This window comes from Onychostruthus taczanowskii, unplaced genomic scaffold (genome assembly GCF_017590055.1).
Source record: "Onychostruthus taczanowskii isolate IOZ18803 unplaced genomic scaffold, ASM1759005v1 scaffold1, whole genome shotgun sequence".
NCBI classification, from domain to species: domain Eukaryota; kingdom Metazoa; phylum Chordata; class Aves; order Passeriformes; family Passeridae; genus Onychostruthus; species Onychostruthus taczanowskii.
The window spans coordinates 8,373,023-8,393,911 of NW_024496525.1; the positions used below are offsets into that span (position 1 = coordinate 8,373,023).

The 20,889-nt window shown below is 41.6% G+C and overlaps 2 protein-coding genes across 2 annotated transcripts in view; one reads left to right on the forward strand and one right to left on the reverse strand.

Moving 5' to 3' along the window:
* ARG2 (arginase 2) overlaps positions 1-9,662 on the forward strand; it is a 23,552-nt gene extending 13,890 nt beyond the window's left edge. Inside the window, exons 4-9 of the mRNA XM_041399926.1 lie at positions 2,243-2,420; positions 3,225-3,384; positions 6,722-6,816; positions 6,946-7,050; positions 8,303-8,439; positions 9,334-9,662. Of these exons, the coding sequence (XP_041255860.1) occupies positions 2,243-2,420; positions 3,225-3,384; positions 6,722-6,816; positions 6,946-7,050; positions 8,303-8,439; positions 9,334-9,539 (881 nt within the window). The 3' untranslated portion in view covers positions 9,540-9,662. The remainder of the gene's footprint in view (positions 1-2,242; positions 2,421-3,224; positions 3,385-6,721; positions 6,817-6,945; positions 7,051-8,302; positions 8,440-9,333) is intronic.
* VTI1B (vesicle transport through interaction with t-SNAREs 1B) lies at positions 9,652-20,889 on the reverse strand. Its single transcript, XM_041399032.1, has 6 exons — positions 20,741-20,889; positions 16,337-16,395; positions 14,504-14,695; positions 12,995-13,168; positions 11,017-11,078; positions 9,652-10,027 (listed from the first exon to the last, which is right to left on the reverse strand). Exons 1-6 carry the CDS (start codon positions 20,853-20,855, stop codon positions 9,931-9,933), a joined length of 699 nt encoding a protein of 232 aa, XP_041254966.1. The 5' UTR covers positions 20,856-20,889; the 3' UTR covers positions 9,652-9,930.

The following is a 20,889-nucleotide window of genomic DNA, read 5'->3' on the forward strand; positions in this document are numbered from 1 at the left end:
ACCACAAAAGTGTTAAGCTATATTAACCTGATGTGATCCTAAGAAACAAATGTGGTCTTTTATTCAGAAGCTGAACCAAGTGTTTTTGTCCTACAATGGGATCTTGGAGGTGGGCAGGGTAAAGCAGAAATTACTGAACACTTGCTACTTCTCTAAACACACTTGCTCAAATCTGCCACGTGTGGCCTGCCTTGAGCAAAACCTGGAGAATTTTAACTGATTCTTTCAAGGAATCAATGCAAGGAATGATGGCATGGTTGGATCTTTGTTTTATACTGGTCTGAAGGTGGAGCTTTGTGATAGAATTAAAGGAAGTTGTTTTCCATCCTTTAATGGGTAAAAAGACTGTCATGTGCTTGTATAACCTGTAGGAGAGACCAAAACTTAAGTTGTAGTCATTTCTTCCATTACACTGGATAATGTGTTGTCCTGCAATGTGTAACTCACTGCACATGGCTCCCAGCTGCAGATTTATTTCACACAGATGTCAGAGGTATTGGATCAAAGGCATTATTCCCTTGTACAAGAATCTCTCCAAAAGGTCTTGGCCCCATTGAAGTCTTACTTCCAAAACTTGTCTCCCAGGCATGCTCAAGTACTTTCATCAAACTTTGAAATACTGAAATGTGTAGCAGTGTGCATATGTGGGAGAAGTAGCCTTGCAGGATGACACAAATAAAAAAACCAACTTGTAACATTTACTGAACATCTTGGAACTCGCTTTTTTCTGCTTCTGCACAGCAGTAGAATAAACAGAGGGTAGAAAATACAGTGGTCACAGAGATCAGATAGCACGTTCACATCTGAACAAAATGGGCTCAAAATTCCAGAGCCTTCATCCTGTTGCTTAATTAGGTATTGTTTATGGGAGGAAAAAAAAGCAGTTGGGTACCTGTGTTGCCTTCTGAAAAGCTGGGAGTGGTATGTCATGGTCCTCACTGCTTTAAGTCACTGCAGAGAATGTGTTTTCTTGGAGTTGCTAGGACATCTATTCAATCCTTCCTCGAACAGCTGTGCTCAGCTGACACGTTCATTTGCAAATACCCCAATATCTGCCCACCTGTGTCCCTGCTATAAAATGTATGCTTGCCTATTTCCCAGGACCAAATCTGCACAAGTGACTCAATACATTTCCTTCCTTCATTTCACCAGTCCTCAGAATTCCTTTTAAAATATGAAGAAGTCCTGTACTTCTCAACTAAGCTTTTATGCAATCTCTACCAAGCAAATTCACAGAGCCACCTTCCTAGACATTAGACTTATTGGAAATTAAGCAGGAACCCAAAGCCCCAAGCCTGTTTCTTCATGTTGACTTGCCTTAAATTATTCAAATTGCCCCATTAAGCACAGGATGCCTAAAGGCCAAATGTCACTCTCTGGCCTGGATGCTTTGAACTGCAAACAGACTAGTGATTCTGAGGAGTAAAGGGGACAGGCATGACTGGTATTCAGGGTGGTCTTATTAAGCCACTGTTGGTGTAGCTGTAAATACCTTGGGGCCTTTGCTGCCCTCATCAGAGCCTGCAGTGAGAGGCCTGACTCAAACTGAGAGCCTCTGGGAGGGAAGGCTGAGTTTTACACCCAGAATGTTCTCAGGTTCAACAGCCAATCAGGCTGTAACTCACAATGAAAGGATCTCAAAGAACTTTGGGATCAAACTCCCCGAATTAAAATGCCTTCTAGAATATCTTGTGTTGAGAAAATGGACAGGTTCTCCTAATAAAGCTCTAGTGAATCTTTCAATGGAGTTGCCTGGAAGTACTATAAGAAAATGGTATTATTTGTTACTTGGCACTTTTGTGCAAGGATTTTTGGGGACCTTGAAAATGTAAAATAACTGTAGCTGTAGCTAGAGAAATGTGTCATCCTCAGAATCTTTAAGCAATTGAGCTTGTTTGAGGCTGTATACAATCTGTCTAAATGGGAAGGAAGATGGCAATGCAGACTATAATTTTTCATGTTAGAATTTATAATGAAATATTTTTTTTTTAAAATCCAAACTTTTTCTAAGTGACTTTTTATATTTGGCATAGCTCATTGTTAAATTAAAGCTGTCTTAAGCTGATAATGTTGTCTTAAACTTTCTAATTTGTAATGCTGTGACAGTTGCATCCCCTGCAAATAGGCAAACGGATCCATTCCTTTTCCACTGTTCCTTTCATACTTGCCCAATTGATTTTGAGCATTTCCCTGGGAAGGTATTTAAATAAGTCACTCTTTCCTTTTGTTGCTGTGTTCCCAGGATGCCAAGTGCACGACTTTGGAGATTTGAATTTCACTCAAGTTCCCAATGATGAACTGTACAACAACCTGATTTTATACCCGCGGTCGGTGGGCTTGGCCAGCCAGATGTTGGCTGATGCAGTGAGCAGAGCAGTAGCTGCTGGACACAGATGTGTGACTTTAGGAGGTGATCACAGGTGAGCTGACTTAAAAACATTAGTGGTTCATGCTGCAGGTCAACACTTGGAGTGCAAGAATTTAATTTAAAAAGCAAGGGGACTTGGGGAACAGCTCAGGGGTCATTTCTTGGCAATACCTTAGGGATGGGCTTTTAGGGTGGAAGATAGAAGACAGCTACAAGAACCTGACCTTCTCAGGCAGTACTGCTGAGTTCCACGTTGGTCTGTGATCAGTTGTGTAGACACACAACTGAGGTTTTCCTCTTTGGGAAAGTTTGTCTCATCAGGTTCCTTCAGAAGAACTGCTCAGTTTCTTTATTGCTAAATGTTTAGTGACGTGTCTCTTTTACCCATTATGACTTAGGATAGGTTTGTAATGCCTGCACACAAACAATTTTGCAATAGCTCTTACAACATGAATCTTTTTCCTCTTTTTCACTAGCCTTTGGTCTGAGAATTGGTTGAAGATGGTAGAGCATGTAAGAAGGAATTGTGGGGGAAGGTGTCACGAGTAGAATTAAAAAAAAGCTAGATTTTTCTGGAGCATTTGGACCTAGAGCAGGTGAAGATTAAGTGGGAAGGGTGACACAGGGACAGCAGAGAGCTGTGGCTTATCTGTTACTATAGCCCTGTAGTTACTTGGCCTCCTGGAATCACAGCAGTGCATGCCATGCAGTTTGTATGGGTGCTCTCTTTATTGTCACAGATGTCTGATGTGTGGAAATGTAACGACAGGGCTGACTGAAGCTCAGAGACTCCCCTTTGTCCTTGTAGTTATTCTGAAGGAGAAATGGTGACTAAAGACTGTTACTGTACTTCCAGCTTGGCACTTGGTTCTGTCAGTGGCCACGCACGGCAGTGCCCACACCTCGGGGTGGTCTGGGTGGATGCACACGCTGATATCAACACGCCTCTCACAACTCAGTCTGGAAGCCTCCATGGACAGCCTCTCTCATTTCTCCTAAGGGAGCTTCAAGATAAAGTGAGTATCCTGATTGTAGTTATCCTACATGACAACCTCAGAGCATTGCACCATGCGAGGTTCTTTCTTACCTGCTGCAAATGCAGATCTTTTCTATCAGAGTACAAGGAAAAATGTGTATTACTGTGTACACATGTGCCACAAACACGTGTAAATCCAGATACAGACACACTTAGAGACACCAGTGAGAAAAAGCTTTTCTTTCTGTTTGCACCCTTGTGGGCTGCACAGTGAGTTGCACACAGCAGCTGACTGTGGTGCTGCTCCTGAGTCATTGAGAGACGTTGTTGCTGAGGCTGGGCAATGGCAGCACTGCTGCCAGCTGAGCAGGAACCTCCCCTGAGCCCAGCCTGTGAGAGCCCAGCTGAGCTCACCTCCAGAACAGCTGGTTCCTGCATACCTCACATGCTGCTTCTGCTTAGTTTGGCTCTTCCATGTTTTGACAACCTTGGGGGTTGACAGGGGCTGTTCCTCTATGATCTCTCCTAACTGGCTGCTCTGGTGTTGGCTCCACTGTAAATATTACAAATCAAAACAGCTGGAACTGCTTGCAGTGAGCTTTTAAAGAGAGAGCTGTTTCCTGGGGCACGTGGAATGTGCGTGGCCCGTTTTTGCTGCTGTCAAGATGCTGAACAGTAGGCTGACCTAAGGCCGAGGTACCTGCCTGCCTTGGCTGTGGGCTGTGTCAGGACTGCAGCACCTGTGCAGCAGAACTTTGATACAACAATCTGCTTCTGCTGAAGCTTAGGCTGGAGAGTGAGAGCAGGATCAGCAACTGCGTCTTGAGAATGGATGCTGGAGCTGCAGAAAACCTGACTGCATTACTTTGGCATTCTGCATTGCTAGTGTTTGTTCCTAATTTTCTCGTTTCTCTTGACAAATTTGGGGTGCTGTGTTGCTGGAAGTATACCCTTTCCAAGCAAGAATAAGCATGTTTAAATCTGCATGGCTACTGAAGATAGCAATGCGTCAGTTCAGGACAACACTGCAGTCCTCTCATAAAGCTCTTCTGCTTTTTCTCCTGCAAATTCTTGTGAATTATTTCCATCTGTAAGTCAATAGAATCATCTGGTGCTTTTAGATACTTCACTCTTTCTAGTCATTCTAATGTGGTCTCTACAAATATGTTGGAATTCCCAAAGTAATGCAAAACTAATGGGGCTTTTTGGAACACCCCCTGAACATGAAAAGGTTAATACAAAAGGTTACTGTATTTCTACTTTTTTGCCCATAAGTTAAAGGGGGTGATATTTTTTCCTTTTTGACACCTGTACATACTTTCTCAAGGGAGATAAGTAGAGAAAGAGAAAATTTTGTGAATTTTAGAGCTCACTTAAGGTGAACAGTTTATGGCTTGGGGGAAACAGAACAAAACTAAAAGTTCTGGGATAGCTGAGGAATGAGATATTGGTCTGCTGGGTTCCAGTTCTTGAGCAGCATAGAAAAGCAGTAATTTTTTACAATTATTGGGGGGTTTTTTGACATGCTAAAAAAATACCTGTAAGCCTTCTGGGGTCAGTGGGGGAGCAGGCCTTTCTTGCGAACAGCAGTAGTGAAGAAAGAATAAGATGAGGCTATGCTTAGGGGCAAGCTACTCAGTGCTGGTTATGGGGTCTTGTCACAAGCCCACCTGAACTCCAGCAGTCCGGATCCTGTGCAGAAGCAGCTCAGGCAAGGCCTGGCTGTGCAGGTGCACAAACAGGCGTGTGCACTCACTCAGGGGCTTTCTTACCCTACTGTGTTCCTCTTTAGAGGGGGGAAAACTAACATCAGTCCTGCTGGTACCACGAGGCTTCTACAACTATGAATTTTTAAACAGCTCTTCAGCAGTAGCAGAATGTGCCTTTGACAGTGGTTTGTCCAGCTAATACCCCTGTGATTCTCAGGAGCAAACCATTATATGTGCAGAAGTGCATATGACTCACCCTCTTACTCTCATCCAGTACAGCAGCTGAGTCAATAATGGGACAAAAAAAAATCATCACCCTCCTTTCCTGACTGCTTCAGGACTCCTGGAACCATCCAAACTCACAAACTGCTATTAACACCTTCCCATGAAAATGCCTGCACTTCTGGCTTTACTATCAACAACCCTTTTCCCATTGTAGCAAAGCAAAGACCCTGTCAAAGGCAGTTAATACTGCTTTTTTTTATTTATTTTATTTATTTACAAAGAGGTGTAATTGAAATTGCAGTATTAAATCTACTTAATAATTGCAGTATTAAATCATTAATACAAGAGAGTATCTGACAGTGTTACCATTACTATGCTCAGTTTATGATTTGGTGATGATGAATTTTGCATAATTAATTTTTGAAACCTGAATTTATTTTTCCTAGTGATCTCCAATTCATTTATCCCTCTTCTGAATTTATGACTGGAGAAGTTTCAGGTCATTGTCTTAGAGTAGCAAATACTTTATAATCTGTGCTAATTTAACCCAATGTAATTATATATAGCTATGGGTGTGTTCACCTTTAAAAACATCCAGTATTGTAATTAGAATAATTAGTAATCGAGAAGTCTAAGAGGGAAACAAAACCTTCTAGCTGCTTGACAGCTGTGTTGGCTGTAGCCATTTTCAGAGCTAGGAGAAGAAGAGAAATTTAACTTAATTTAAATCACTCTTAAAATTAGTAGGTATTACTAACTGAAAGGTTTTATAATTCCATACCATGACTACTAAATTACCAAAGCTGAAAAATTCAATTCTACATCAAAACCCAGCACAATGTAGCCCACTACGGAGGCCCAACTTCCTGCCCTGCTTTTCCCCCCTCTTTTATTTATTCTTTTTTTTCAACTTCCCACTTTGAATTTATCCATCTTTAATACTGTTTTTGTAAGTTTGCATGACTTTGGTAGTTCTCCTGAAAAGACACAGCTGCCTTGGTTTTCATTCTTTCACTTAAGCATAATGTACTGGGTAAGTCACAGAGCATCACCATCAAGTGCCCTGTGTAAGTGATCTACATCTGGGTATCCATTCAGCACTCCTCCTTACACTCACTGATGCAAATTACCTATTTGCTCGTGGATTCAGGCTTTTTAGTCCTTCTCCTCTTCAAACTGGAAAATGGAGAAGAGTTAAAAACTTCATCCATTAACATTCAACTCATATAAATAATAAGCTACAGTCATATCACTTTACCTGAGTTGAACATAGGAATGAAGGTAAGGACTGATTACATAAAGCCAAACCCTCAAGAGCAGAAGTTCCTCTATTTAGAGAAAGAAAGGATGCCATAAATCAATACAAAGTTTTCAGGGAAGCACTGAATAGCATTTTGTGAAGTATGTCATTTAACTGACCTAATACCAAACCTTTGCCTGCAGGTACCACAGCTTCCTGGCTTTTCCTGGCTAAAGCCCTGCCTTTCAGCATCTGATATTGTGTACATTGGTTTGAGGGATGTGGATCCTGCTGAATAGTAAGTTGATTTAGATTAAACTATTTTTGTAAAGGCTGAAATAATAAGCTTGACATCACGTCCGTAAGAGTTGCTAGATTTCATCTTAGACCAATAATGATTGTTTAATTTAAAAAATTATTTTCACAGCTATATTTTGAAAAACTTTGACATCCAGTATTTTTCCATGAGGGATATCGATCGCCTTGGAATACAGAAAGTTATGGAAAGAACCTTTGAACGACTGATGGGCAGGTAACGACTACTATCTGATTTAAACTGCTCTTGTTGAACATCTGCTTTCCTGAAAGTTATTTAAGTGAAGGTCACTTGATGTAAGGCGGCCGTACAGAGCTGTGACAGTGTCCAGTACACGGGGAAGTCTCAGCACTGGAGCCATTTCACACTGTTTGCAGATGACTGAGACAGGTTACAACTCACTACAGCTGTGGCTCTGTTTTATACTGCTTGGTTCTGTTAAGTAATTCTGCATTTTCTGCAGCTTGATAAGATGTTTGAATCAACTCAGAGCGCAGGATACACATTATACTTTTAAAAATACATACAGCAACTTTGACAGTAACTTGAAATGAGCTGTTGGTATGGGAAGTGGAAGCATTTGATGGCTTCTTCCTTGGACTGCTCACACACAATGTCCTGATGGCAGCTGCCAGTGCCAGTGCAGCTGGTGAAGTTCACTTTAACCACTCCCTTACTCCAGTTCACTACTGCCACCTTTGTCACCCTTGTTCAAGTTTGGGGAACGAGGTCAGAGAGGAAATGACGCTAGGAGCTGGGAGAGGGTCACTTAGAAAGGGTAACCTCTCCCACAGGTTAGAACATGAGCTGCATGCTGCTGTTTTCTAAAGGTATATTCACCCTTCCTAGCTGCAGCTGTGCCAAGTAAAGAAGATGGTAATCCAGATGCTTATCCTTACTGAGCATCTGCAGTAAGTTGGAAGTATGGAGTCTGCCACTTAAATAATTCATGTGAGTGACAAGCAGGGTCCAGTTTATTAAGCTGTCATCAGCTGGTAGATGATACAGTAAGTAACTAACATTTTAGGTTTGAGATCATCCTTTACTACTTCAGCAGTTAGGCTACATGGCAGGGATTGGACACAGCCTTTAAGTATTGACCTGAAAAATGCTCATCTTGATGAGCTGTCAGTAAATCCTTGAGCTCGGTGCTTCCTCCATCCTAGCTGCCATGCACATCAGTGTTTCAGCCTTCACCCTGGCTTTCTGTACAAAAGGAGAAAAGGCTGGATTGTATCATACACTTCTCTACATCAATCCACTAAGATGACAAATACCAGTTAAGATGGTTTGAACTAAAGTACTTATCTTCAACCAAATCCTCGCTGAGTAGATGCTTTTATAATGTATATGAGACATGGCTCAAGGAGCTTGATAGTACTTTTCTGATTAGCCTAGACAGTAAGAAATGCACATAGGAAAAGATTTAAGACTCTAAGATTGCTTTTCTTGTTTTATTCTGTCTCAGGAGACAGAGACCAATTCACCTAAGTTTTGACATTGATGCTTTTGATCCCTCACTGGCTCCAGCAACGGGGACTCCTGTTCTAGGTGGATTAACTTACAGAGAAGGAATGTACATCACAGAGGAAATACACAACACAGGTAGGAACTGACCAGCAGTACGGGGCTAAGCAAGGACAGGACAAACTACCCAGAGCTCATACTGGTTATGTTTTTCCGGTATAAATAGGTAGTAAGTAAGTAGTCAAAGCAAAGGTGCCTGCAAAGTCAATTCAGCCTTCAGTAAGGAAAGAAGAAGTCCTGTGATTGGGCAGTTCCCTTGGTGTTGGAAGCATCTTAACCACCAACAACTTCAGCTTAGCAAAAGAACATACACAGTATGTTAACAGCTAATGTCAAAAATGTGTAATACTGTTCCCTAATCCTAAGCACATGAGGCGAGATGTGAAAATGGGCATCTGGAATACAAAAATGGGTGCAAACAATCTTAAATAGTCTGAAGTTCCACTCTAGGATTCAAGATTAACAAATCAAGCTTTCATAAAATATACTGCAGTTTATTCAATATATGAGGACTTCTCATCTTACTACCATCAAGTTTTTATTTGATGTTTAAACAATATTATTTGCAGTAAAAGAAGGTTTAAAAAATCCCAAACAGACAATAGTCTATAGATTCATGAACAAGATGGCAAAAGAATACAAAGTGAGACTCTTTTATAACCCTCATTTTTGGACTGGGAGAAAAAATGTTCCTCTCATAAATGCGTATGGAACATCAAACGTTTTTCCTGAATGCTGAAAGCACAAATGAGTGAGGTAGTGATGATATAAGAAAGAACCAAATTAAAAACACAAATTTGCATCTGAGAACAAACTTCATCCCTTGAGTGCCAATCTTACTTGTCTAAGGGGGTAGAGCAGGTCACAAACCCAAATACCAGACTTGCTACGATGAACAAAAAGCTGTGAACAAAAGCGTGCAGAAGACTGTACCCTTTGTCAGAGTAACAGAGCTGCAAATCACTTTCACAGGAATGCTTTCAGCTGTAGACATGGTTGAAGTCAATCCACTGCTCGGAGCTTCTCAAGAGGCAGTGAAAGCAACTGCTCGCCTTGCAGTCGATGTGATAGCAACGTGCTTTGGGCAGACAAGGGAAGGAGCACACATCGCTTTTGATGGACTCCCAACACCCAGCTCTCCAGATGAATCTGACAGTGAAGAGCAAGTGAGGATTTAAGAACCCGTCTTGGATCTATTGGACACTACAGAGCTCTGCTGAGGCACTTGAGTGGACAGATTGTCAACACTTGGCAAATACTGTTAACGTCTCAGTTTTTAAATAAACTAGCTTTTCCATTGATCAGTGGCTACTTTATTACATAGCAAGATTTATTCATTTAGTTAAGTATATACAAAATGAGACAATAAAATATTTATTACCTTCTTATTAATCTTACCAGTAGTTCAAGCCTGTTTCTTTTTACTCCCATTCTCTGTCTTTCAAATGTCAGTACAGTTTCAGCTGAATGTGCTGTCTCATAACTCAGTTCAACCCTCAGACAGTCAAAGGGAGCAGATAGCCCATCCTATTCCTCATCAGTGGAAAAGCTCAGCTTGGGCATGAAGGTTCATTTCTTGCGAAAGAACTTGAAGTAGACCACACCTCCTAGGATGGCCAGTTCCAGGATGATGATAATTGACAGCAGCAACTTATTTGTGGTTACTCTAGAGTTAAAAAATAAAAACCCGAGTCTGTTTTTTTCCTAGCTTTTTTTATGAAAGCAGATTCTAGATTCAGATCACCATCTTCCCTTCCCTGTTTCAGCAAGACCAACACTGTGCTTTTCAAAAAGCTCTTAACAAGCAGAAAGGGCCAAACTCAATAGTTCACTACTCATGTTTTCCTGGAAATTCTGTCTGTTCCTCTTCACATGTCCCACAGAAGGCAGATAATTGCTCTGTATGTGCCTACTCCTTCAGTCAAGCAAAGAGGAAAACAATACTTGAAGTCCTGTGCTAAAAAATCCTCTTTGTGGTACTTTTACTTGGAAGTGTGTTGCTGAAGGAAAGCTAAAATTTCAAAATAATAAAGTACTTTTACTACGGAAAAGTAGACAGTTATCACAACTTCCTTTAGCAATGGGCATAAAGGAAAGGTTGTGAGGAGAAAAGTAGCTGCTGGGAATACAGTCTATGAACTGGGTTTTTAAGACTAATTAAACAATATAGCTAAACTGCAAATCCACTTAAGAAGCCAAGGTTTTAGCCATCAAAATAGTACATGCTGTGGCTCAGAGTGTCTCATGGGCCAGCCTAAGACTGACTAACTGCTCTAGGGCATTGGTACGGGCTAAACAGCCCAATGCTGCAGTGATTTATGGCACAGCTTTTCCCAGCCTGAATGAGTGGCATCTGAAGGCACCATGAGCAAGTCACGGTAACTTGCTTCTGTCCTCACCCTGGTTTGGATAGTTGAAGACCCCACATCATCCTGACCAAACAGCACACATTCAGTGCTGTTCAGCCTTTTACTCCATTAAGCAATTACCAGCAAGGAAAACACACAAATTAGCATCCGCATGTGGGCACACGTTCTGTTTACACATTTCCTAAAACCTGCCTGCAGTCCCAGCTGACATTCTGTTTTTCCCCAGGATTTGTATTAAATCCAGCAGGCACCAATGCCCCATGCTGCTGTCAGCCACACCGCTCACCTCCGAGACATGGCGCGTAGAATCTTGCGACTCTTGCTCAAGTTCTCACTTGTATTCACCAACTGAGGAGAGACAGAAGTTACTTGTCAGTTAAACAAGCACACATCAACTCTGGAAAGATGCACATGAAAGCAGCTGGTGTTGAAATGCTGCAATGAATTACAGAACCAAGGATGACCATGTCCTCTCAAAACTGAGACACAACATTGTTTTTTACCCACAATAGCAGCTGGAAGCATTGCCTCTTTCCTAAGGAGAAATAAAGACTTTTCTGTATACTCTCCCTTAGATACATACAAAGATATGCAATTTGAGACCACTTTCTGCCTCTTTAATTAATATACAAATATCAGAAAAATAGTATTAACTTCTTTCATTAAGTTTTATTTCTGTTAACACCAGAAGAAAGTGATACTGAGGTGTTCACCCCAGTGCCTATCAAAGTGTTTGAAATGCTGCTCAAGTTCTATCACAGAGAGAACTCTGTTGCACCCAGAGGTCTGTGTGACCCAGTGGGTACAAGCTCTGAGCTGTTAATGGATAATCCATTTCAGATTTGTATTGTCCAGAAATGAACTGCCCAGCACACCCAGTCAGCTATCAAGAAACATGCAATGATGTGAGGTTACAGACAACTAAAAAAGCTGTTGTTTCACAGACACAATTCATGCTGCATGGCCACTGGTCTCCAGGTAAGATTTCACTATTCCACTTCCAAACATTCTAGGGAAGTGAAGGGTAAGCCAGGTCACTTACATCACAGACACCAGCCTGCATGATTCCTCTGCAGTTTAACATATTGCCCTCAACTGCAAAATTCCTTGTATGTTTCTTTGCACTGAGATGGACAAAGCTGGGAAGAAAACTATTAAGACCACTGGGAGCTTAGTAATTTCCAATCTTCACTATGAAAGAACAAGTACGAAGAAAGTCTGCTTCCAGTTGGAATGTGTGGTTCACACAATTCCACAATTCATTGCCTAAGAGGCTCACAGTAGAAGTCACAGACGTTGTTTAGTGATGAACACAGCAGTGATGGGTTAACAGTTGGACTCAATGATTTTTAAGGCCTTTTCCAACCTAAACAATTCTATGCTGATGTGAACGATCTGTTGGGAGACTGTGATGCCTGAAGGACTGCAATGTTTTTTATTAGCTAACAGACAAAAACTATACCTACAAATCTTAAGATCAATTTCATATCCTGCTTTCTAACCCAAATTTTGGAATAGGACAAATCAAATTCTGACTGAAATTACAGAAGTACTTAAATGAAAAAGCTACAGGCTTTGTTGCAATGAGTAGAAAGAACTCCCAAAAGCAGGGGTATGCTTTATGTTTTGTCTGAGTGGGCTTATTTGCCAAACTCAGTGTCCCCTGAAGGCATCCACCTAAAAGCTTTGCACTCGGGATTCCTTGCACACACACAGTTTGTTAGTTCAAAAATAAAATTGTCATGTTTGCATATGTGTGCAAACAAGTGAACTAGTTTTTGAAGCTTTTGCAGCAGAAGTAGAACTTGTTGAACCAAGGATGAGGAACAGACAACTTCTCTGACATTTTCTCCCTCCCTGCAAATATTGGAAAGCTAGTAATTAAGTAATTAGTGTTCTACTAAATTTAATTTCATTAAAAAACTTGCTAACTGCTTCCAAAATCTTAAATTTAACTAGTAACCTAGTAACAAGGCAACTCCTTAACAATTTTCCAATCTGTAACTTTTTCAGTAATGCTATTTTTTCTAGCAAATCTTGCACAGATACAGCAGCAGACATTTGGCCATCATGCTTTGGACCCTTCTACAGTAATTATTTTTCTTTTATGAGAACATACCGAAATGTGGCAGCCCGAATTTGGTCTGTAGAGATATCCAATCGGATGACTATGCCTAGGAAGGTCCCTGAGAGTAATTCCCGGCATGCAGTTCCCACAAGGTAACATCAGATTGTTTCAAAGCAGCGCCCAGTTTCCTGCGTACCCTGCTCTTGGTGCGCTCCAGCTGCTCCCGCTGCTCCCCGAGCTCCTCGATGATATCCGTGCCGATCTGGTCGGTTTCAGCAGCGATTCGGTGCGAGCGCTCGATGCTCTCGCTGGCTCGGTTCAGACTGTCTGTGCCCTGGAGAAGCAGCACCCTCTGTGACTGCAGGTTAGTCTGAAAAATAATGGATGCTTAACCATTAAGCACAAAGACAGAAGTATTAGGCTTGTGACACTAAAAAGTTAGAATGTGACTCCACAGGCCATCCATTTGTATTAGCTGTACATACTTCTTATGTTAACTGATGCAACCCAGTTAATTTCGGCTGAGCCTTGTTCACCTTGTAAGATTATGACCAAATCTAAAAAGGATACAGCACTGAAGAGTTAAAACAGTTCCAAAAAACTGTCTTTGTAGCAATTTACTTTTCCATCAAAGAACATTACGTGAATATATTACCTTTCTTTTCCAGATGCTAACCTTTACTTCCATTCACATTTAACGTCAGCCTTATTTTTGACTTCATAGTTGGTTGCCAGGGAAATCTTTAAGAGTTTACAGTCAAAAGGATTAGGAACAAACAGCACTAACAGATGGACTGCTAAGTAACAAAGATCCTCTTTTCATGCCAGTAGCCTGGGCTAGAGGATAAGGAATGTTTGCTGACCTTGGGGTCAGAAGGTAGCTCAAAATAAAGTGTTTTCTTAAGCTTCAGAAAGTCTAATCTATCACCCTGCTCTCAGGTTTTAGAGTAATCAGTCAAGAGGAATCAAATGCAAAAATTTCCCACCCTACAGCAGAAAGAAATACTAAGCAAAGAACCCCCCTCAAAACTGGCCTCATCTAAGGCAGAAAAATGAAAAGCCCACCTCCATGAACTTTCTGTACAGATGACAGCACTTTGAAGACAATAAGGAGATTCAGTCTCACTAACTCAGATATGTCTAAGCCTATCTGGTAAACAAATAATTTATGTACTTTTTGCATTGTAGCAGCAAAACCATAGTGAAAAAAGTGCTAGATGAAAAATCCTTATATTTTCTTGAAATTATTTACACTACAATTGCTTAAAAGATAATTCTACCAAAGAACCTACACAATGCATGATTCACACTTTACTAGTTTTGGAGATTAGAACTAGGTGAGTTAACCTTTTTTTCATTAAGTAGCATCACTTCTGTGTTTTCCCTTCTGCAGGAAGGGAAACCTGTGGAATGATTAAACAAAGAGTTTCGGTACAGAATGTTGCGCAAATTACTAACCACATGGCTTTCAAGGAGCTCCATTTTGATTACATTCCTATCTTTCTTTTAGAACAGAAAAGCTCTCCTCTGAGTTCCAGGTGTTCTTTCTCCTCCCTAAGATATTCATGTTACATGCAGAGAGATATACAAGGAGTTATAAAAGCATAGAGATGGATTAAAGTAGAAACACTGTAAACAACGCATCTGCGATACTGCTTTTGCACAATCACAGCACAGTTAAATAAAGTTGACATCTAATCCTTACACTCTGTTCATTTTCTGTGGCAAAGATTCCATATTTTGTATCGCCTTGGTTTCCACGGCCCAAGCCCAAATCTGTGCTTCTCATCTCCCTCTGGAACATGGACAGGTCTCTCCTGTAGGCTCGGATTTTGCTCATCATTTGGTTGCGGAAAGGCACAGGAGCGTACTTCAGCTCTTCCTCCATTTCCCGCAGCTTTAACAAAAGAAAGCATGTTTATTCCTTAAAGCACCAAATCTATTCTCAGCAGCAGCCATACTCAAAACTCAGCACCAGATGAAGGGATTACACATGTTTGTGTTGGACGGGCTGAGGGGGACAACCCTAAACCCCACACCCCATCTAGCATGGAGTACACCACACTACCCAATGCTGTTGAGCCCATGTGCATTTTCAGATACAGAACACTGCAGTAAAAAAAAAATAAAAAATCCAAAGCTTAAACACTTGATTTTTTTTCCATAACATATAACTCTAAATTTCAAAATTTGCAATTCTCACTTTCTTATAGTTTAAGCATTTATAGGATGGGTATCAGCTTTCTATTACATCTGTGCAACAGAGACAGAATCATAGGATGGTTTGGTTTGGAAGAGACCTTAAAGACCACCTCGTTCCAACACCCCTGCCATGAGTAAGGACACCTTCCACTAGACCAGGCTGAATAATGTCCTTGAATACTTCCAGGGATGCGGCATCCAGGGACATCATCCTGATGCCAGGGTGGGGCATCACCTTGGACTTCAACTGACTGTTATGACTTTTTTACATGCCATGAACAGTGGCTTAGCAACTACATCAGCCAATTCCCTCAGGACTCCAATTCCCTCAGGATGCATCTCATCAGGTCCCATAGATGTATGTATGTTCAGGTTTCTCATGTGGTCATGAACCTGGTCATCCCCTAAAGGAAGGAATTTGCTCCCATGGTCCTGGCATGGCAGTCCACTAACCAAAGAGATTAGGAAAAGAGGCTACTACTGAAGATTGAGGTAAACAAGATGTTGAGTACCTCAGCCATCTCCTCATTCAGATCTATTGCATGGATAGGCACAGCACTAAATTCATGCTCTGAACATCCAGGCTTGGCAACTGGAGTTACAATCTGAGATTCTGGATGCGTGAATTTTCACATCAACCTCTGGTAACAGCTGTAACAAATTCAAAATGCTTAAAGCTGTATGCTAATATGAGCTCTCACAGCCCATATTACACAGCTCTCTCTCATACATCACCTAGTGGTACCAGTCAATAAACCCCAGTAAGTAAGGGGAATAAGCACCATGTTCAGCTGTGACCAAAGAACAGCCTAACAAACTGCACACTGAAATAAGAAAAGAAAGCTTCATCTATAATGTCTTGTTTCAAAAGACGAGTCACATGGCTTTTTTGGTGCTGTTCCGTATCCCGTGCTGTCCAGCAAGCCTATGCACTACTACAGAAAGATCAGACAGGCTAAGACCAACATGAAAAAAGATAGTAGGGCAATAAAAAACCCCAGGCAGAAGATTCTCTACATTCCTGCCCTAAAACCTCTAGCAATTTTAATTACACCTCCACCCCTCTACTTTCTGCAACAAAGTAAAGGCAGTTATCAAAACCCAGCATTCAAAAACCCCTGAAAAAATACATAAGAACATGTACCTATATTTATGCATGCATATAAGTATACACAACAGTCTTAACACACACAACTATCAGATCAATCATCAGACAGTAAAAAACTTAAACTCCTGCCTTCCAGAATAGGATCCATAAAAAAGTAACATTTGCAAGTACTGTCCTTTAAGGCAGCAGTCTTCCATCCATCAGGAAGGCTGGAAGCCTCACACTCACCGTCTCGTTGGCTTCACGCTGCTTCTCATCGAATTCTCGAACCAGTTTTTTCTTCTCCTCTGGGAAAGTAAAACCAGTATGTCAGATAAACTATAGAGAAATGACAACAGAACTCCAACTCAATCCATTAAAAACAAGGAAGCTGCCACAGATGGCTGGCTGCAGAGCACCAGGTCAAAATTTATCTCAAATGGGAACAGCTTGTTCTTATGACAACTTTTCAGATGGGAGTGGGGCAAGAGAGTAGAAATTTCTCTTCCAAATTCTGAACAGTGCCTCTGGTAGACAAAAGAAATAATTTTTCAAATATTTTTCTGACCTACTGTCCTTCAATGTCTACTGACAGGATTGCATGTTGAAAAACATTTAGTGTGAAATAATAGCAAAGAAGTCACATTGGTAAAGAGCTCACAAATGTATTTCTTATTTTTTGGAAACACTTGGCAAGGTTTCTGAAGGCTGAAACTATAATTTGGATTTGAACAGAACATCAGGTCAATCTACATTCTCAAGTGAGTCCTGAGGGTCCTGGGACATCTGGCACTCTGCATTCCTGTGGTCATAAAGTACAAAGGATAAGCATTCCAGAGTTCTCTGAGATAAAAGATGTCACCAAGGTATCATCTCAGGTTCACAAAGTAAAGCCCAAATGCTTCCCTCTTGTGGGATGACATGAATTGTTTGAATCAGCCAACAACACTAGACATTTTAGTTGTTTGAGACAGCAATTTACCCAGATCTGTGTACCTAGGGCTTTGGAGACCAAAGAATGGGTTTCACTGCTATTACTCTAGTTTTAAACAAAACCTTAATGCATGTATTTTTTATATCATATCATATCATAGCATATCATAGCATATCTAACATCCACCATTGATGAAAGTCTAAATCCGAAACTTTCCTTATCTCAACTGAGCAAAACCACATTCTGTAATCTGCAAAAGCACTGAAGATGAACACCAGAGGGCTGTTGTAGAGTACTGCAAACAAACCCGAACTCTATCAGAAATCTGATAACTATGCACCTAGCTTAATTCACCTCTCTCAAAAGAGTATGATTATTCAGTCTTAAAAAAAATTCTAGGCAGCAGAAATTGTAGACTGCCCTCTTGGTAAAACTCCTCCAATTTGATTAAAGACAAAATTACACACAACATTATAAAACCATCATCGCAGTAAAAAAATTCACTTGATAATGCCTTTTGGTAAGAACAGTCCTCTGCAAAAGAAGTAGCTTTTACACCACTGAGATCTCAACAGAAGATAGGAAAAGATTTGGTGTGTTCAGAACACTGGTATGTAGCTCCTCTCACATATACAACACACCTAAGCTGTAGGCTTTCCTTCTCAGTTCAAATTCAGATTAAGCCCAGAATTTGAACTGTGGAGAACTTAAGACAGAACTAAAACCCATCATCTAAAGAAGTAGCTGTGGTCTCACGCAACACACGGAATTATTACAGGCTAAGCTACATCATGGCTGTTAATATATTACACATCAGCTGGTATCAGGAAATGCAATTTCACGTCCCAATTTATTCAGAGGGAAATGCTGACTTAAGAGGTTCTTAAATATACTCTCCTCAACTTCCTCCACGATTTGCCACCATATACATTTGTGCTGATGCCATTGTTTGTGCAGCTGGGTTACAAGTGAAATCGTGGACATGAACTGTGGAAAAACAGCCTTTGGAAGTCAGTAATTTGTTTTGTACAGGTCATTTCACTAATCTGATTCAAGCAGTGCCTCTTAAACCCACTTTGCTATTTCAAAGTCATGGAAACCCATCACAAATCTGGAAAAGCAGCATTTCCTTGTGCAGACTAATAAGATAAGCCTGCAGCCAAAGAAATGCCAGCTTCCAAATAGCATAGAGTCATGGAATGGTTTAAGAAGCCAAGCAGCAATAGCTTGAGACCTTTCTGATTACAGCCCAACAAGAAATCCAGCAATGTGGCTTGAAAATGTTCTACTGGATCTGGCTGGTATCCAGAAACACCAAAATACACCGAGAGATTCACTTGGTGTCGCTCTGCACTGAACCACAACTCAAAGCACACAGACAGAACTCTAAAATGCTGCAGCAGTGCCTGTGCCAGGGCAGCATTACCCACAAGCTCATCAACTGATGAGCTGATTTATTTACCTGATTTATTTCCAATCAGTTACAAAGTGATTCAGCTGGAAAGTACAGCTAACTGAATTCATGTAGAGGAAGAGACATCATTTGAAACTTATCCAGATTGCTTCCCCTCTGTCATCTTGTTTATACAGAGTGAAACAGCATTTCCAAACCTCTTCCCCTCATAGATGTCCCAAGGACTACAGGTTCTGTTTTGCTTTTGGAGCATGTGAATTGTCTTAAAAGAGTATTCCAATGTCTCTTTTATCACCTCCTGAATATTTCAAGATCAGATGACTTGAAAAATAAATATACACTTCCCTCCTCCTAAGTACAAGGAGCAAACGAAGAACATTAGGAGAGTAGAATGACTCTACCAAATAGACAAAATACTAAATGTTAAACTGTCTTAGAAATACTTCCAAAAAATAGTGCCAGGATTTTTGCAGGAAAAAAAAATAGAACAGTTGTATTAAAATTTTTTAGCATGTCTGAAAATTCAACTTGCAATTATTTGCAATCTATTGAAAAAAAATCCCAAGCATTGCAAAAAAAGTTGCCTGCAAATACTCCATTTAAGCCCATGGCTCAGAATCCATTGCACATGACTACCACAGTGTCAAGGAGACCTGACAAAGTTTTACTTCACTAAGAAACTGATCTTGCTCATTTCTATAGGAAAATAAGGATTTCTACCAGAAAAAGTACTGCTCCTTTTAAGTTTTTCATCCTTGTTGACCACTAGTGAAATTAAGTGAGGTTTGCAAACTGTCATTTGTGGAGTTCAACACCTTTCTTGTACCAAACTTCCTGGAAATGCTGATGACAAGGACTGTGACCCTGAATTTAACTCATTATTAAACAGAAAGCCCGGTAGGAAACAGGACATTTAGTGTTTCATGCTCTGTGTTATCCAGTGCAGACTGGTATATTCTGAACAAACTGTCTTTATGATTTCACACAAAACTGATCAATTGTGGCAGAATGAACAGTACAGCAGAACGTGGCTGACAGCCCTTGCCACCACTGGGGTACAAAACCTGAGCTGAACCACAGCAGCTCAGAGCAGCCATGGATTACATTTCTCATGGGAAGGGTTCAATCAGAGGCATTCAATGACACTCGCAAAATTCCCCTTGCCACATCGCTCCCCTTTCTGCTTCTCAGAACATTTCCAAGTATCAAGGACCAAATCAGAAGCACAGATCCTTACAGAGGAGTGTTCTGTCAGAGCATTTTATCCTCTGGCGTGGTATAAAGAACACCCATAAAACTAGGTTATGCTTCTAACACAACTTAATTCTAATAATTCTAGTGTGGCTAGAATGATACGTTTTCTCTATTTTGTGAGTGCACAAACCAGACTTTTAAAACAGTCATTTAAAATGCAAACATTCTCCAACAAATCTACAGACGCTTCTGGGAAGTTCTGACAATAAAAAGTGCTTCTATTTCTCCCAATGAGGATTTAACTGTGAATCCAACAAAGCTAGCAAATTAAAAAAAAGGTGGGGACAAGAACCCCAAACCCCCAAAGCACTGCAGTTATTACTGAATCACAGATTCAATTAGGCTGGAAAAGACCTCTGCAGTCACTGAGTCCAACCTGACCTTGTCAACTAGACCATGGCACTGAGTGCCACATCCAGTCTTTCCTTAAACACCTCCATGGAGGGTCATTCCGCCATCTCCCTGGGCAGCTCATTCCAATGTCTAATCACCCTTTTTGCGAAGAAATTCTTCCTAATGTCCAACGTTAATTTCTCCTGGTGCAGCTTAAGACTGACAGGCTCTTGTCCTGTCCCGGGTTGCCCGCACCTGGCTGCAGCCTCCTTTCAGGTGGTTGTGGAGAGCCAGGAGGTCACCCCTGAGCCTCCTGTTCTGCAGTTCAAATAGAAACAGCGTGAAACAGCATCCAAATAACAACTCCTCCTCGGAGACTGATGCTGTGAACCTAGCACGGCACTGCTTGCCAGCGGAGATGAAATTTGCCAGAGCAGAGGAGCTCCAGGGGAGTGAAGCCACACACTGCAAAGCTGCAGGACACGGCAGCAGCTGAAAGCAGCACACGGCAGAGCCTCCCGCCTCCTCCCAGCAAGCGCCTGCCAGAAGCGACGTCCCCAATCGCTACACCTGCAACCCCCCCACACAAAGTCCTGAAGGGACACAGCCTTCCCAGCTGCTCCCGCCACGGCCCCGCAGCCGCCGGGGCACCTCCGGCCGGAGGGACCGCGGCCCCGCCCGTGCCCCGAGGGACGTCCACTCCCCCTCCCCGCCTCACCGGCCGCGCTGCCCCGCAGCCGCTCGGAGACGCCCCGCAGGTCCCCGTGCAGCCCGCGGAAGATCTCGTGCAGCCGCTCCAGGTGCTCGGAGGACGCGGACCCGCGGCCCGCCATGGCCCCACAGCCCCCGGCCCTGCCCCGCCCGGCG